General features: G+C 47.1%; 1 protein-coding gene across 2 annotated transcripts in view; it reads right to left on the minus strand.

Annotated features, from left to right (window-relative positions):
- The window catches only part of UBN1 (ubinuclein 1), a 34,509-nt gene that overhangs the window by 8,846 nt on the left and 8,233 nt on the right, over positions 1 to 17,430 (minus strand). For both annotated transcript variants that reach the window (XM_083372985.1, XM_083372986.1), the window contains 12 exons: positions 17,334 to 17,429; positions 15,801 to 15,935; positions 13,401 to 13,504; positions 11,280 to 11,718; positions 10,473 to 10,543; positions 8,741 to 8,870; positions 7,854 to 7,972; positions 7,522 to 7,650; positions 5,532 to 5,675; positions 3,129 to 3,179; positions 1,877 to 1,919; positions 82 to 1,344 (listed from right to left, as the gene is read on the minus strand). In XM_083372985.1, coding sequence (XP_083229111.1) covers positions 82 to 1,344; positions 1,877 to 1,919; positions 3,129 to 3,179; positions 5,532 to 5,675; positions 7,522 to 7,650; positions 7,854 to 7,972; positions 8,741 to 8,870; positions 10,473 to 10,543; positions 11,280 to 11,718; positions 13,401 to 13,504; positions 15,801 to 15,935; positions 17,334 to 17,429 — 2,724 coding nt within the window. The remainder of the gene's footprint in view (positions 1 to 81; positions 1,345 to 1,876; positions 1,920 to 3,128; positions 3,180 to 5,531; positions 5,676 to 7,521; positions 7,651 to 7,853; positions 7,973 to 8,740; positions 8,871 to 10,472; positions 10,544 to 11,279; positions 11,719 to 13,400; positions 13,505 to 15,800; positions 15,936 to 17,333; position 17,430) is intronic.

A 17,430-nucleotide genomic window follows, 5' to 3' on the forward strand; every position in this document is an offset into this window, starting at 1 on the left:
TTATCTGGATAGTGCAAATTTGCACTCTTGAGCTCTGAAACTCCCCGAGCCAACTCCTGGCCTTTCTTAGAAGCCACTCACCGGCCCAGAGGTCGAGGATGCAGAGCTGCTGATCATGGCAGGTTTCAGGGAAGAGGTCAACAACTTGGCCACTCCTTGGGTTCCTCCACTGGAGCTGACGTTGGGACCCCCCGGCGGAGCCACCAGAGTCAGCTTTTGAGGGACGAGGGTTTTCTTCACCATGGAACTGGGCGACGAGCGACTGGGAGCCTGCCCAGAAGAAGGGACAGAGGCGCCGGGCAGGGTGGTGCCTGAAGGGGAGCTCTGAGTTGAGGAAATGCCGGACGACACGCTTCCGGTAGAAGCCACGTGCCTGGACAGGGCCACAAAGGGCGACTTGAAAGACTGCCCTGAGGAACTAGGGCTACTCGGGTGCTTCCCGGCGAAACTTAGAGACACCGAAGAATTGGGGGTCTTGGGAGAGACGGTTGAAGAGGAGGAGGAGGAGGAGGAAGAGGAAGGATGGAAGCCGGGGGCCTTGGCGGGGGCCTTGGCTTGCTGTTGGAGGGGAGGGCGCTGAACCAGCGGGGAGACAATCTTGGGGTTCTGCAGCTTGACAAAAGGCGGGGAAGGGGAGAAGCTTTTCTGCTGCTGAGTAACCAGAGGGAACACTTTCACCTGGGGAGTATGCACGGGGGTTGAGGTCTGAGGGCCCTGCAACGCACGGGGCAGGCTGTGGTGTTTCGGCTTGGCCTGGTGGGCCTCCAAGTGCTTGGAAGGAGGACTCTGGCAAGGAGGAAGTTCTTTGTAAGTGAGGCCCTCGGCTTTCTTCTCTTGAGGACACTGGCCTAGCGCCAAAGCCTGTTCGGCCAAGAAGTTGAGTGGAGACTGCACGGAGCCTCCAGCAGCTGAATGAGCAGGGGCGGGAGCTGATTTGGGGAAGACCCTCTTCTCCTCCAGGCTGCTCTGCGCGGAGGGCTTCTCCACAGGTGTCTTCAGAGCTGGAGAGACGGTGAAGTCAGGGCTGTTGCCTCCCGTTCGGCTGTTGAGCGCAGCCAGTTCCTTGGAGACCGCTTCCAAAGAGGAAGTCGTGTGATGGATCAAGTCCTCGTCAAGAGAATCGTCCAGGCTGAAAGGAGGAGGGGGAGGAGGAGGAGGAGGAGGAAGAGGAGCAGCAGCCATGGTGCTAGTGACTGGATTTGAACTCATAGCCAGCAGTTCCCTAGTCTGAGGGCTGAGGCCGACAACAACTCCCTGGGAATCTGGAGAAAGAGAAACTGCACCGCTGGTGTGGATCAACGGCACAGGGAGGGGAATCTTCTTCTCCGGTTTGCCAGAAGGCTCCTAAAAAGAACACAACAGTTCTGTGAGAAATGGCTTTTCAGAGGTCAATGCACTTAGATAAGGCAAGATAACCTTTATTGTCATTTTTTTTTTACTGTGGGCACAACGGCACACATCAAAAATGAAATTTAGTTGCCCGCTCTCAAAGTGAAGCTTGTCAAGCTGTTTTGTGCAATCCCTTCTGGAAAGCTACTACATTGGAGGTCTCAGAAATACATTACAGGGAATACTCAACACATTTGGTGTTTTTTCAGTCCACCCCCCTTTTTTTTGCTATCTCCACGCCCAACACTACTATCTTGTTACTTATTAGATTGCGAAGTCCTTGGTGCACAGGCTTCATGCAATTCTGGAAAGCAAAGCTAAGAAACCCACACACATGCAAGAAAAAGAAGCCAGTCTGGAGACACCACCCCACACACTTCTTTTCATACAAACCCAGTCACAGCTTTGTCATTGTGGCATCCTCCTGCAATTCTCCCCCCCCCCCGAGGGCTGAAAACTCTTTGAAAGTCTCAACCAAACCACTCACCTTTCCTTTTACCTTTGGAGGAGCCATCACTTTTTTCTTGGTTCTGAGGGAAACACAACCAGGAGAGAGGAGGTTTGCTTCATTTCCGGGAGAATGAAATGCAGCGTTAACAACACTTGCCAGACTTGATAACTAGAGTAGTGCTTAAAAGGTAAAGGTAAAGATTCCCCCACACATGCGTGCTAGTCATTTCCAACTCTAGGGGCTGGTGCTCATCTCCGTTTCAAAGCCGAAGAGCCAGCGCTTGTCCGAGGACATCTCCGTGGTCATGTGGCCGGCATGACTAGACGCCAAAGGCGCACAGAACGCTGTTACCTTCCCACCGGAGTGGTCCCTATTTTTCTACTTGCATTTTTACGTGCTTTCGAACTGCTAGGTTGGCAGAAGCTGGGACGAGTAACAGGCGCTCACTCTGTTACGCGGCACTCGGGATTCGACCCGCCAAACTGCCGACCTTCTGATCGACAAGCTCAGCATCCTAACCCACTGAGCCACCGCGTCCCTTTGAGTAGTGCTTAGGGCAGGCCATATCAACTGCTCAAACTGGAACATAAATCCAATTATTTAAGTAACCTTCTCTAAAGATAATTTGCACATTTAAAAAATGGAACGTGTCCCTGCTGAAAATCGTTAATGAAAGTTGCTTGCACTTCCAGTGAAAAGCATATCGGGTAGCAACCTGGGAAAAATCTGTAGGTATGAGTTCTCAGAGAATAGGAGAGGGACGAGCTTGACACTGTATAACAAGAGAAGATGTCAACAAGGCTCTGTTGGCCTCATTGTTTGGTACCCAGGTACCTTTTGCTACTTAGTAGTAAAATTCTATCCTCTTGATATGGTTGTAGTACATTTGTAACATCAGCTTAGCTGTAATACAGTTTTAATTCTGAGTCATTTAAAAAAAATCAGCACAAAAACACAGGTCCTCACAAAATTTTAAGCAAAAGCATGACAAGACAGTTGCATATTGAATGACAGCAACAATTACGCTTGGTAGGCAGTGAGGGAACCCCCCAACTGTTGGGCTCAGTTAAAGAAGGGATCAGCCTAGTATCCCCTATGTAGTCACAAGTGGATTAAGTTCAGCCTCCTTTAAGTGCCCTGGACCCTTATCTAACTCCAAGTAAGTGCTAGCTGTTAGTTGAGAGGATCTTTTAGCAAAAGATCAGCTGAACTGTACTTTCACTAAGTGGAGTTGGTCTTTTCACTCCTGACATTCGCATTTTGTAGTGGCAATGTAAGAAATACTCACGGGAGTGAAGTGAGATGACTGTGCACTTTTCTGCTCTCTTTGAACAACGTCCTGAAAAAGAAGAGGAGGAGGGGAGAAACTGAGACAAAACTGTTTTGCCCAAAAAAAGGGGGGTAGGGGGGTTGAAAATAACAGGAATAAGGATTTCTCAAAGAAGAACCCCTGTAAACAAAATTGTTGAACCACTGGTAGCAAAATTACAGGAATCACATTTGCTGCTAAAAAATGGTCAAGTTTGCAGTTGCCAAGCAAGCCATGAGAAAAGACAGAAAGACAGAAGTCTTTCTGCATTGGCTTCCGGTTGTCCTCCGGGTGAGATTCAAGGTGCTGGTAATGACCTATAAAGCTCTCAATGGCTTGGGTCCGGATTATCTAAGGGAACACCTGCTGCCGGCATCAATTTCCCATCGTCCTGTGCGCTCCCACAGGGAGGGCCTTCTTAGGGTACCGGCGGTCAAGGAATGCCGGCAGGTTATCCCCAGGGGAAGGGCGTTCTCTGTGGGCGCACCGGCCCTTTGGAACCAACTTCCCACGGAGCTTAGGACCGTCCCCGACCTTCGCTCATTTCGCAGGGACTTGAAAACTTGGTTTTTTGAGCTGTCTGGCCCAGACTGAGGGGTTTTAATTATTTATTAATGGGGTTTTAGTTTAAATTCAGGGATTTAATTTAATCTTAGTTTTAATCGATTCTAACTTTGTATGTTATGTATTTTTAATTTTTCCCTGTAAACCGCCCTGAGTCCTACGGGAATAGGGCGGTATACAAGTTTAAATAATAAATAAATAAAGTGTTATTGGATCATCCTGGAGCGAAGTTTGTCCCTCCAATCTTGATTTATCTAAGCTAAATAAAACATCACTGGAGGTTTTTAAGAGAAAAAAAAACAGAACAGAATACTTTATTGGCCAAGCGTGATCGGACACACAAGGAATTTGTCTCCAGCACATAAGCTCTCAGTGTACATACAAACAACAAAGTAATATAATCATAAGATGCCAACAGGAGAAGCTAGTGCAAAAGGTGACAAGAATAGCAATACTGCCTTATTACATGAGGAAATATCTTTAGACGTAAGACAGTACTGTGGGAATTAGGTGTTCAACAGACTGATGGCACCAGGGGGAAAAACTGTCTTTGTGTCTAGTCGTTTTAGCATCCAATGCCCTATAGCAACATCTGAGGGGAGTAGTTGAAACAGTTTACGTCCAGGATTTGAGGGGTGTGTAGATATTTTCTCAACCCTCTTTCTAGTTCACGCAATATACAGGTCCTCAGTGAAAGGCAGGCTGGTTGCAATTGTTTTTCTGCAGTCCTAACTATCTAAATTGGACATTCTAACTAACTTGGGCATTCTATCTAACTAACTAAATCTCAATTAAATCTAACAACTAACTAAACTTGGCATTCATTCATCTGGAATGGCACAAGAGCTCCTGCCTTGAAGTCTTCCAAGGTCCCTTCCAGATCTCTGATTCTAAGATCATTCTGAGTGACAAAGCGAACAATACCCCATTCTAATGCCATTCCGAAGAAAAAAGCTGCACAAATTCCTGCTACAACTATTAAACTACCTAGTTGGGACAAAGGGTTTCGGGCATTTGTAGGCTCTTTGTCCCAATTGACACAAAAAGTGCCAAGAGGCACCATTTCTTTAGGAGTTCATAGCTACCATTCCTCTCAAAGCAAACAAGACTTTTATGGGCCCTTCATTCACATTATTTGCTCTTCGTTGCTTTAGACCAGGGGTCTTCAAACCTGGCCCTTTTATGACTTGTGGACTTCAACTCCCAGAATTCTTCAGCCAGGCAAGCTGGCTGAGGACTTCTGGGAGTTGAAGTCCACGAGTCATAAAAGGGCCAAGTCTGAAGAATCCTGGTTTAGGCTGAAGCTTCAATCGTTCAACAGCCATCTATCGCCTCTTTATAGCATAAACACGGCACTAGAAACTTTACATTCATTAGGGATACTTACAAAATTATTTACTTTTCATTCCTCTGGTCTCTTTTATTTATTTTGCATATGAGACAGAGCACAGGGATAACAGTAATAAAATTATATAGAAGGAGCACGTAATACCGTGGTATATGTATGATGGAAATACATAGTCAATTTTGTAAGATTTGAGGAATTCTAAAAAAAAAGACACGACACCTTGTGGCAGGGGTCCCCAACTGCCAGGAACTGCGCCGCGGAAGCGGGGGGAAGGCCTACCCACGCAAGCACCAGATCCAGGCAGCGTGAAACCTTCCCGGTCTGCGGAAAAACCACCCTCCATGGAACCAGTTCCTGGGGCCCAAAAGATTGGGGGCTGCCGACTTGTGGATCAAACCGTACTATATCTAAGGTATTGATGGACTGATTAAATGGGGAAGGAGTCGTCGATGGCTGGTCTTTTCTTTTACCTGGCCTGCATCCAGCCCTTTGGCCAAAGAGGTTTGACTTCGGCATCTAGGAATGTTTTTACGTAGTCTTCCATGGACTGAGCTTTGTTCTTCTCCAGATCATACCCATCCAGTTTGATCTTCACGCCTTGGCAAAGCAAATCCCTACAAGGGGAAAAACGTTCACCGGGTTTTCCAAAGCTATCTCCCAAACCCTACGGACAGTGTCTTTTAACTGAGATTGAAAAAGGTATTTTAAATATGATCTCACCTACAGTGGCCTCAAATATCCTCAAATTCCACCTCAACTCAAATAGCAGTGACATCAACTGTAGGGGATATGTTCCCCAGACTTCACTATTTCAATATCTTGTGTTGCTGACAGAAATATGGTTCGTTAATAGCCTCTGAGTATTCAGCTGGAGATTGGGCAGGCTTCTGACAGCTGAGATACATTTGCTCTCTCCCTTTCTCAATGGGTTACCCAGGCTCTGCTTGATCCTTTCATCAATGCTTGTTTCATTTCCCATTGGATATTTCCCCCAGGGGTGGGTTTTCAGGAGCTGCTTGTATACTATATATTTTGCTATGTAAGTCACCAACTACACTAATGCTATGCACAATATTATATACGTTAGCAGGGATGATTTTTTGAAAGCTTAACAGAAACCAGTTAAAAATGACACCGAATAGTCTTCAGTGATAAGTCTCTTGCTTTGAAACTGGACCTCTTAAAACAGTGGTGGCGAACCTATGGCACGGGTGCCAGAGGCGGCACTCAGAGCCCTCTCTGTGGGCACCCGCGCCATGCCCCGGAGGTGGCAACTGTCCCTCTTCAACCAGCCGCCTGCTAACTCACCGAGGTCCCACGTGGCTGAATGCATCCCGGCATGGCTGGTTTCCCTCCCCCCCCATCCCGTCCCTCCTGGCCTCGCACACTCTCCTTTTCCCAGGCACGACCCACTGCATTGCCTCCTCAGCTGTTGCCCGACCATCCATCTTGGAGGCGGCTTCTTTGAACTGCTGGCAACGGGCTGCGGAGGCCCAGAGTGCACTGGTCAAGGAGCCGGCAGGCTGTGGCTACGGACGGACACCGTCGGCCCCCATGCGCTCGCTGGCCTCTGAGTGCAGGGGCTGACAGTGTCAGGCAGCAGCTGCTCCAGCCCTTGCCTTGCCCCATGGCAATGGCACCCCCACCCTGCCTCGCCTCACCCCACAGGATGAGTCTCCTGCCTACCGCCACACCTACCAGAGACCTCCTGGATCTCCCCCAAACCTGCCCACCCCCCACAGGTGTCCCTCCCCACGAGCAACATTAAGGTGACCACACCCACCTTGGCCACACCCACCAAATCTGCCATGGCCACCACAGCCACACCCACCCGGTGGGCCACACCCACCTGGCACCCAGTGATAAATAAGTGGGTTTTGGGTTGCAGTTTGGGCACTCGGTCTCTAAAAGGTTCGCCATCACTGTCTTAAAAGATCTTGCCAAGAGACCTTTAAACCAGATTAGAGGTAACCCTTGACTTAACCACCATAATTAGAACCAGAATCTCTGTTGCTAAGCAAGGTGGTTGTTCAATGAGGCACACCCAATTTCACTTTGTTTTGCCACAGTTGCTAAGTGAATCGCTGCAGTTGTTAAGCGAATCTGGCATTCTCCATTGACTTTGCCTGTTGGAAGCCGGCTGGGATGGTCACAGATGGTGATCACGTGATCTCGGGACAGGGCACGACATACCGGTTGCCAATCAGCTGAATTTTGATCATATGACTGGGGGACGCTACAGTGGCCAAGTGCGAGGAGGACCGGTCATATCTCCCTTATTTCCGTGCTGTTGTAACTTTGAACGGTCACAAAGTTAACAGCTGCAAACAAGCTGTAAGGACCACTTGCACCAACCGTGAGAACGGGACAGCCAAGGCGCGCGCATTCCCAGAGGGAGAGTGACGCTGTTCTCCCCAATCCCAGAGCAGGGTTCTAAAATCCAGATGTTTTTCAGCAAACCTGATTTCATTATTCCACTGAAACTTCTTCCGAGGTCCCATGATCCTCTTTCCTCCTTTATCATCCTCATCCTCATCCTCGGAGCAAATCCGGTCTCTTTGCTCCTTGTCCTTCTCCTCTTCCAGCATCCTGAGAGAAGAAAAATGATAATTGACGCACGAGGCCCTTCTCCAGAAATATCTTGCCTGCCCAGCATCGGCCGGTAAGGAGGCACCCCAGGAGTTCTCGGCGGTTATGCTTCTAGCCTGGAGGGCTTGCCAAGCCTGGAGTACCGATGGAGAACTGCAAGGAAGGGCGGCCAGAGAGATAACAAAAATAAATGAAACACGTACTTGGCAAACTTGGCCTGGGTGTGTGCTTGGCATTCTTCCTGGTATTTGACCATCTGCTCGGGCATTGCTCTGCCAATGGCCTCTTTCAGCTTCTGAAGCGGCTCCTTCAGCCGACCCCCCTAAAAAAAAGGACCAAGAGTTACGGTTCGCCCTGTTCAGCTGCACCCACAAGCAGGCAGTGGTTTTATTTAAATAATGCAAGGTGGGGGGGGGAGGGAGGAAGGGAAGCAGAATTGTGTACACTCAGAAGGGCTACGAGACACACAAAAGCTTCTTGTTAAGGGAACTCCAGGCACCTTTCTCAGGAAGCAAGGAGCCGGTCGCGTTTAGGTATTACTCAAATGTCATGGACCCCTCTTTCCTAAAGGCTCAGCTTTCTCTTCGTGACGTTTCCAGAGAGGCAGTAAAAGGTCATTATTCTTCCCGCAGCTACTGGGTTCTCCTTGCTCTCCTTTCATCCCTTGTAATCTGGGACACTGTTAAGCGGCGGCACTGGCCTGCGTGTTTTTAAGGTTCTTTCCTTTCTGAGCAATGAATTCTCTCAGCCTAGCTGAAATAGGGGCACAAATGCAAATAAACACAGCTTCCTTTCCTCAAGCCAGGATTCCTCCCACAAGGTCAAATGAAGAGGAGGTTGGGCTGCTCTTGGGCTCCTCTGGCATTGTATCTAAATCACGGCGCCATATTTTCACTTTTTCTCCAAGTGCCCTCCCTTTCCTCCCTGCTCCCTCACCTTGTAGGCTCTAAAGGCCAGACTGCTCCCGCTTAAAAGCCTGAAGCGACCCATTGCAAAGCATTTTCAATTGGGGCGGGGGCGGGGAAATGCAAATTACCCATCTCTGTGCAATGGTTCGTCAGTGGTTGTGCCCCCCCCCACAATCACTCACCTGTTCATACAGGTAAAGTCGCCGGGCCCGCTTGACCAGGGTATCTTTGTTGCAAGGCAAGAAGGCGGCCAGATACGCATAGACCCCCGATCGCATTTGGCTGTTCAACTCCCGGGTTTGCAGCTCTATACTGAGGGCAGAAGAGGAAGAAGAATTTAGCTCTGGTTCAGCCACTTTCCCTAAGTGCCACCGAAGATGGATACATGCCACCTCATTAAAACAATGCCAGTTTAACTCTGAAGCCCCTGGAAACAAGGGTTTTACCCCTCACCCATATAACACTTAGGAACATTTCATCATCGCCCTCAAAATAAAACATTAATTTCCCCTGCAAGTAAAAGGACGCCACTGGGAACGTCCCCTTGAACAAATGTGGCAGAAAAGGAGGTAATTTCTAACCCTTCCTTTCTAGTCTGCCTGCCTTTTTCTGCCTCTTCTGATTTACCTAGAAAGTGTTTAAAATTTTCATTTCATTTAGTACATTTATTTGCAACCATAAGTTTTAGCAAAATTTCATATACTGTTTCAGTAAGACTTAACTAGTCAGTTATTCTCCCCCCCCCTTACAATTAACAGCACTTCCAACATCTGCACTTACATTGTTCACATTTTTACCTTTTATAATATTATGGACTATGTACCTCTAGCAGATTGTACAACTAAGTATTAAGGCCTTCTGTACAAAGGAAGTCATGAAGTCATGTATCCCCCCTCGAGCAATGGAGATGTTAATTTCCCCCAAATTGTTTTGCTTCTAAGATAACCTTGTCAGTGATGGCCCAAAGAGCCTTTTTATCTTTCAGGTGACATATTTTATGGCAATGTAGGAATCATTCTCAAATAAGCTGCTGATCCAAAATACCAGCTTAAGTTTGGCAAGCCTACTCCTGCTTGCTGGCTGACAAACTGGCACGCTGGTCAGCTCTAGGTGTTCACCCCATTCCTCTTTCATTTTGGGGATCGCTACATCTATACTTAAGAGTTAGCATGAAGTCTCCTTTCGTCTCCTTCCTGGACCTGTCTCGCTTAGACACTGTGGGCAGTCCTTGACTTATAGTGGATAAACGAGCACAATTAGAGCTGTAAGCTGTGACAGTTGTGAAGTGGGTTATTGTGTAACTGGACCCCTTTTTATCTTTTTGCAGTGGTCATTAAGTGAACAGAGCGGTCATAAACTAACCCCCTTGTTCGCTATGGGCCAGATTTTGCCATAAATCGGTTTCTGGCTAAAAGATTGTCAACTGCAGTCACAATTTGTGTGTTTGGTAGCGATTAGGGCACCAGGCTAGAAAGGAGAAGACCTTATCCATGATAGCCAGCTGGGTGATCTTGGGCCAATCACACACTCACTCTCTCTCTCTCCGCCCAACCCACCTCACAGGGTTGTTGTGGGGAAAAACTGGTGGAGGAAAGAGTGTTAAATATGTGTGCTGCCTTGAGTTATTTATAAAAATAGTAAAAGGCAGGATACAAATTACAGAAACAAAAAAGCCAAACTAACAGCTGCAAACGCAGGCCAGTAGCCCAGTGCCCAAAGGAGGCCATTTCAAATGGCCAGTCACTTGAAATGGATGTCACAACAACCAATTGGGACAGGATGGTGTTCGTTCACCATGTTGCAACTTGTTCTGCATGCTGCAAAGAGAGTCTCTAAGACACTCTCCCTCTTCTCTCTCACGCTTTCTTGGATGCTTTGCAAGGCCTGACTTCTACAACCAGGAAGGGGGCTTACTCCAGTAAGATGCTGTTCATGTCTTGGTTGAAGAACTTGTGTTTGCCTTCCCTCTCTGCAGCTCTGGCAGCCTAATTCAGAAACACACAACACAGGACAGTTAGGAGGCAACAGCGACACTGGGCCGAGGGAAGGGGGGAGAGAAAGCAAGGGAAGGAGCTGGATTATGAAGGGAAAAAAAAAGACTGATTAGAAACTATGGATTGAAAGGCAAAAAGACCACAGCCCCAGTAAAACAGAACTGCGCTGAATCCAACCCAAACTCTCATAAATCCAGGCTAGTGTGAATCCTAAATCAGCATACAGGCAGTCCTTGACTTAATGGCCACAACTGAGCCAAAACCTTTGGTTGTCAAGTGAGACATTCGTTAAGTGGATTTCCCCTGTTTTATGACCGTAGCTAAATGAATCCTTGCAGTTGTTAAATTAGTAACATGGTTGTTAAGCAAATTTGGCTTCCCCATTGACTGTGCATCTCAGGTCACAAAAGGGGAATCCTATGACCCCGGGACAGACAAAACAAAACTATACAAAACATTTTTTTTAAAGATGCAAAACGACAAAACACAAAAACACACATCATTTTCCCCCACCGCCCCCGTTGACAAATATATTGCCGCAATAATAGCTTTCCCTCTTGCAAAATAGTCCAAGGTTTATAAACTTCCACATCTACTCGCAAGCCACTTTGATCTGCCAAAGAACTTCTGAAGTACCATCCTAGCTTCAAATGGCAGCTGGATGACCCGTTTTAAGCCGAGGGCTGCCTGTGTTGCTTGACCCGTGTGCAGCTGGACATACAGATACCTGAGTGAGCTCCTCGACGCGCTTCATCAGTGGCTCTGGAAGTCCCTCAGGCAGGGAGGGAGGCTGTTTCAGGTCGGGCTCCAGGCCCGCTCCTAGGGGATCGCTCCCATTCTCCATCTCCAGGAAAGGGCTTTCCTCTGCAGATTCGCTCAGGAGCTGCTCCAGGTCAAGGTCAGTCAAGGAGTCCATGGCTGTGGCTGCCTGGAGCAGTTCATTGTCGCTCGTGTGGCCGAAGAGAGAGAGGAGAGGGTCGGGCACGATCTCGGCTTCCCGCTGAGCTGGGGTTTCGGCCAAAGAGGGAACGCTCAGCTTGGGTTCATTGTCCCTCTGCTTCTTGGCGTCCTTTTCCCTCTGAAATTTCTTCAGCATCTCCTTGACGCTCAGGGTCCCCGAGTATTTCTTCTTCTTCTTCTCTTTGCTGGCGTTCAGAGCTGTGAAACTACGAGAAAAGGCAGGTTAATATACACACCACGGAGCAAACTGTGTACAGGAGGGGTGGTCCTCGATCCACAACCATTCGCTTAATGACATCGGCCCTGAAAAAAAGTCACTTATGACCAATTTTCACACTTCTGAACTGTTGCGGCCTTCCCCACAACTCACGTGATCAAACTCTTCCCCCAAGTCACGTGGTCAAACTTCGGGGGCTTGGCAACCAGCATGTATCATTAGTTATGACGGCTGCAGCATGCAGGGGTCCTGGGATTGCCATCTGCCACCTTCATAGGGGGCTTCTGACAAGTCAACGGTGTGTGTGCGTGGGTGGGTGTCAGCTTCGCTTCAAACGGAGAAGCAGAAAGTTTGGGTTTAAATTGTGGCTGTAAGTCAAGGACCACCCACAGAACATAAGACAAAGGTGGCGATCATTTGAGCAGCCTAATGCCTGATAGTTGTGCGAGTTTGCAAGTCCCATCGCTGCCCAACGAGATGGCCAGAAGCAGTGAGATTGGGCATTACTATTCTGTCCCAGCCTACTGGAGCTCCTTGTTAAGTTCACAAGGAGAAAACCCCTCTTCAAATCAAGCAAGGCAGAAACCGCAGGACAAACCCAAACCCCTTTTCTTACTCACAGACTTGAGGAAAAACACAGTTCATCGCAACTTGAGTCTTAACCTGGTTGCCTTTGGCAACCAGCACCTCCTACCCTTCCCCTGCATCCAAGGCGTGGCTTTTCTAATGCCTGCTCCTTTGCCTCTGGAGCCGCCCCATTGCATTCCTTTGTCCTGCTCTCTTTGCCTGCCGGGTTTACATGCATCCTGGATGTCACCCAGCTGTGAGTCGTCACTTTCCCCCAGCCTCCCAGCACAGCTGTGTCTCAGCCTGAGCGCGAGTAGAGGGGCCAGGCTCCTCCTCAGATTGTAAGTCTTGGAGCTCCTCAGAGCCTCTCTCTGACTCTGATGATGCTCCTCATCTGGATCCTCAGACTCAGCTGCTGGATCCAAGGGCTGGCGAGGAATCACAACAATTACAGAGCTCTGCCATCTTTGGGTGGAAGGCCTCTCTCTTTTGAAACCCTCTCACTCCCAAGGCAGGGATAATGTAAAATAATGCAGTCCATTTTTGCTCACTCTCCCAGGTTTCATGGCAGGAAAAGGACCGATTATTGGAGAGTGGTGTCTAAAGGCTGAATCGTGGCAACAGGACCAAACTTTATCGATCTGAGATGTTTCACTGCTCATTCAAGCAACTTCATCAGTCAAGAGCAAAATTAGTTAGGCAGAGAGTCAGAGAGCCATTCAGAGACCCCTGAAGTTGGTGTGGCCAGAGTCGATATAATCCAATGAATCTCTAACTAATTTTGCTCTGGCTGATGAAATTTGCTTGGATGAGCAACGAAACGTCTCAGATCGACAAAGATTGGTCCAGTTGTCACGATTCAACTTTTAGACACTTTGGGCTTGGATGACTGAGTCTTCGTTGAAGTCTTGGATTGAGTCTATTGTCAGAAATAGATGCTCAGGAGGAGGATTGGAATTCAGATCCCACAATGCAGCTTGATAAGTTGATCTCTCCTAAATCTGCATGTTCTTCCAACGAAGCTGAAGCCTCTGCAGGGAGATAGTCAAGACAATCATTTTAACTTCAGAAAACCAAGATTCACATCAAAGAGAAGATGCTTACCCAGTTTTAGGAAATTTAGATTTTTTAGATTTCTTCTCTTTCTCGTAATTGTCATCTTTCTTCTTTTTCTTCACCTTCTCACCTCCCTCTTTCAATTTCCGCTTCTGTGAATTAAAGAAAAAGTTATCGTAACAGATAGCACATGAAGCTGTTCATTTATATCTGACTTTCTCTGCCGGCTCTTGGACCACATCTCCATCAGTTTTAACCTATCTGGCTAATGATCGGCATAGATGGGATGAGTCCAAACGATGCAGGAAGCACCAAGGGAGGAAAAAACCTGATGTTGACTTTGGACAAAAAGGAGTGCTGGAGATATGAATTTAAGAGCCATTTTAATTCCCAGCAGCAAATTTCCCAAGGATCTTGCCCCCAAGCAGTAGCCTAAAGCAGGGGTATCTGGGGCTGGCTGGGGAATTCTGGTAGTTGAAGTCCACAGATGTTAAAGATGCCAAGGTTGACACCCCTGCCCTAAAGTCATGACAGAAGACAAAGAGGACAAAAGAAGAAAGAATTCTATCTCTCCCAGCACCCAAATCCAATGAAACTACACAACAAATGGATTACTGGCCAGACACAGGTAAGCCTTGTCCTTTTGAGGGGAAAAAAAAATCTGTCAGCCAGCTAAGAACTGACGTGATCTCAGCTGCTATAATCTCCCAGTCACGAGAGCTCTCTGTGCCGTTGAGATTACGAGTAACAGCAGGCAGAAATGGCTACAACTCCTTGTTTGTTCACAGAGTATGAATGAACTTTTGGACCTTGATGTTGTACTCTGCCTCTGTTTACTTTCACTTATTTTCACTGATGGTGCCACGGTGCCTCCCAGTTTTACAGATCGCCCTTGAGCAGGCCTCTCAAAATCTGGAACATGGTTGCAATCGTCTTGGTGCATCCTTGGGAATTTCACTCACCATCCCTGCATTTTCTTCCCCCAAATCAGCCTTCAAAGATAGGCTTTCTTTTTCCACACGTGACATTCTTAGAAGTTCACATCTTGTCACGTTCATCACCATCACCAGTGTCACGAGTATCTTACCAGGTTTAAATTAACACCTTTTGTTCAGGACTAGGAGGAGGTATACAGAGTTCCATGTTTTTTTTTCCTAGAACATCCACCCTATGAGGCAGGTTGTACTGATAAGACAGGGACTAAGCTAGCCACAAGGGACGCGGTAGCTCAGTGGGTTAGGATGCTGAGCTTGTCGATCAGAAGATGGGCAGTTTGGCGGGTCAAATCCCGAGTGCCACGTAACAGAGTGAGGGCCTGTTACTCGTCCCAGCTTCTGCCAACCTAGCAGTTCGAAAGCACGTAAAAATGCAAGTAGAAAAATAGGGACCACTATGGTGGGAAGGTAACGGCGTTCCGTGCGCCTTTGGTGTCTAGTCATGCCGGCCACATGACCACGGAGACGTCCTCGGACAAGTGCTGGCTCTTCGGCTTTGAAACGGAGATGAGCACCGGCCCCTAGAGTCGGAAACGACTAGCACGCATGTGCGGGGGAACCTTTACCTTTACCTTTAAGCTAGCCACTTGGTGAGCTGCCTTGGCTGGGAATGGAAAGGACCTGGGCCTCCCTGCTCTTAACTACAGGTTAAAGAGTCCCTGTGGATTTTACTCCACTAGTCGTTGCTGACTATAGAGCAGGGGTCCCCAAACTCCGGTCCATGGACCAGTACCGGGCTGCAGCATACCAGCAACCGGTCTGCACAAACAAGCAAAGCCCCATCCGCAGGATGCAGGCAGCACACAAACCCAGGCCCCCTCCGGTCCACAGAAAAACCTCTCTCCACGTAACCAGTCCCTGGTGCCCAAAAGATTGGGGACCTCTACTACAGAGGATGGTGCTCATCTCCGTTTCACGGCTATTGAGCAGCGCTGTCCGCAGACATTCCCACAGTCCCGTGGCCAGCGTGAAGTCACAGAGGGCGGTTACCTTCCCACCGAAGCGGTACCTATTCATCCACTTGCATTTGTTTGCTTTTGAACTGCTAGGCTGGCAGGAGCTCTTAATCCCTCACCTTAATCTATTTCACTCTGCCCCTCACATTTCTTGTCTGATGCACACCACAGTAGACCGGGTCTGATTCACAGCAGCTATTTTCATAGTATGGGAAAATCTGTACATTAGAAATATCATTTATCAACTTTTTTGGTGATAAATCTAAAAGTTCAAGTCTCAAGTCGTACAAAATGATTTTTAAGCCTCTTTATGGAACAGCAAGGCCCACAATGTCTGGCGGGACTACTGCAATGTCACCTAACTTAGAAAAAATTGACTTTTTTCAATGAAGGTGAGAAAAACGACCCAGCCGCTTTGTCCGAGTCAGAAACACAATTGCAACAAATTAAAAGGCCGTTCCTGAAACAGAAGTTCTCAGAGCATGTGCATCACAGACCTTAGGAGACTTCTTCTTTTTCTCCTTGATATAGTCATCCTCTGACTCAGAAGCCTGTCGGAACTGCAAAGTTCCAGAGTTGATGTAGAAGCCTCCATACTTGGTCGTTAGAGATGCTGGAACAAGCTCATCATACTGGAAAGGGTAGAAAGAGGCAGCTCAGTCAACAGACTTGATTTATACTTCTTACCGAACTGGTGCTTACAATCCTGACGGGGCTCCACGGGCCAATTTCCCATGGACAGGCGTGACATCACAGGCATGAAAAAGCATCATATATGACCATCAATATCTTCAGCAAAACTGAAGTTTTCCTTCCTCACCTCTACACTTTCCTAACTACCAGAGTCACGTGACTACGACAGGTGGCCGTATAAATATGATAAATAATAAATTAATAAAGTAGAGCATCATTGGAATTTCTGTCTGCAATGTCTTAGAATCCAGGTATTTTTCTGAGCTGGCCACTTTTGCTCTGCTGCAATATCTTTCAGCATCCAATATGTGTTTGTATTCAGTCATAAAACCTAATTTGCTTGTCAATACTGGAAAGGAAACAAAAGGAAATTAATGTAGATCCTGGGGTCTTCTTTTATCACACCTACTAATGAATCTGAGAGGTCTGTTGCAGATCAGGAAAAGATTCTAAGCCTCACTTGTTCGTCAGTGGAAGCAAAATTACAGCACTTCTTTATCTAGGCTGCTGAAATGAAAACACGTTGGAGGACCTCCAGGTTGGGATTTGTTGTAAAAGATCAGCAAATTCTATCTGGCTGCTGCTCCACATCTGAATGAATGCTCAAACAATAAAAGCATTTTTTATTCTTTAATTTCAACTTCTAGTCTGGCTCCAGTTCCCAGATCCAGACATTCTAATAAAGAAACAGATTTCAGAAACCTTCTACAATTCATGACAGGAAACCAACAGTTGCTTGGATCAGTGCAGCTTTTATAACTTGGAATTCAGGAAATATATAGAGTACAATTAGTCCCTGACTAACGACCATAATTGAGCCCGGAATAATGGTTGTAAATTGTGATGGCTATTAAGAGGATTGTCATGTGATCGCATGCAATTTTAAAAGTACTTTGTGGAGATTATTAAGTGCACACTATGGTCGTTAAATGAATGCCAACAGTTGTTAAGCGAACCCATTGTACTCAATGGGCATTTTTGCTGGAAATCATAAAAGTAAACACTGGTTTCTGGCAAAAAAAATCATCAATCCTCAGTTACATTAAGTGTGGGATGCTGCAAACAACTGTCAATGTGGGCCAGAATAAAAAAAAAAAGTAAGGAAATGTTATGTAATGAGAGAAGAACTCAGATGCCTTCTGTGGGATTTTTTGTACAAACTAGTAAAGGAACATAGCTGTGATCCTTGAACTGTTACTACACTATCCATTCCCAGAAAAATGCAACTTTAAAATACAAGCAGTATCTAGAATACCCCGTATTCCTCTTTTAGATGGCTGTTAGCTCTCCTGTAACTTTACAGTTGGGGAAAGAAAAGACTTGTGTTTGCTACTTACGGCTTCAGAATTATCAATGAAAGAATCTGATTCATCATATCCTTGCCCCATGTCAATCAAATCCTGAAAACGGTCTTTCCGGCGCTTCTTCCCACCC

This window comes from Vipera ursinii, assembly GCF_947247035.1.
Source record: "Vipera ursinii genome assembly, chromosome: 13".
NCBI classification, from domain to species: Eukaryota; Metazoa; Chordata; class Lepidosauria; order Squamata; family Viperidae; genus Vipera; species Vipera ursinii.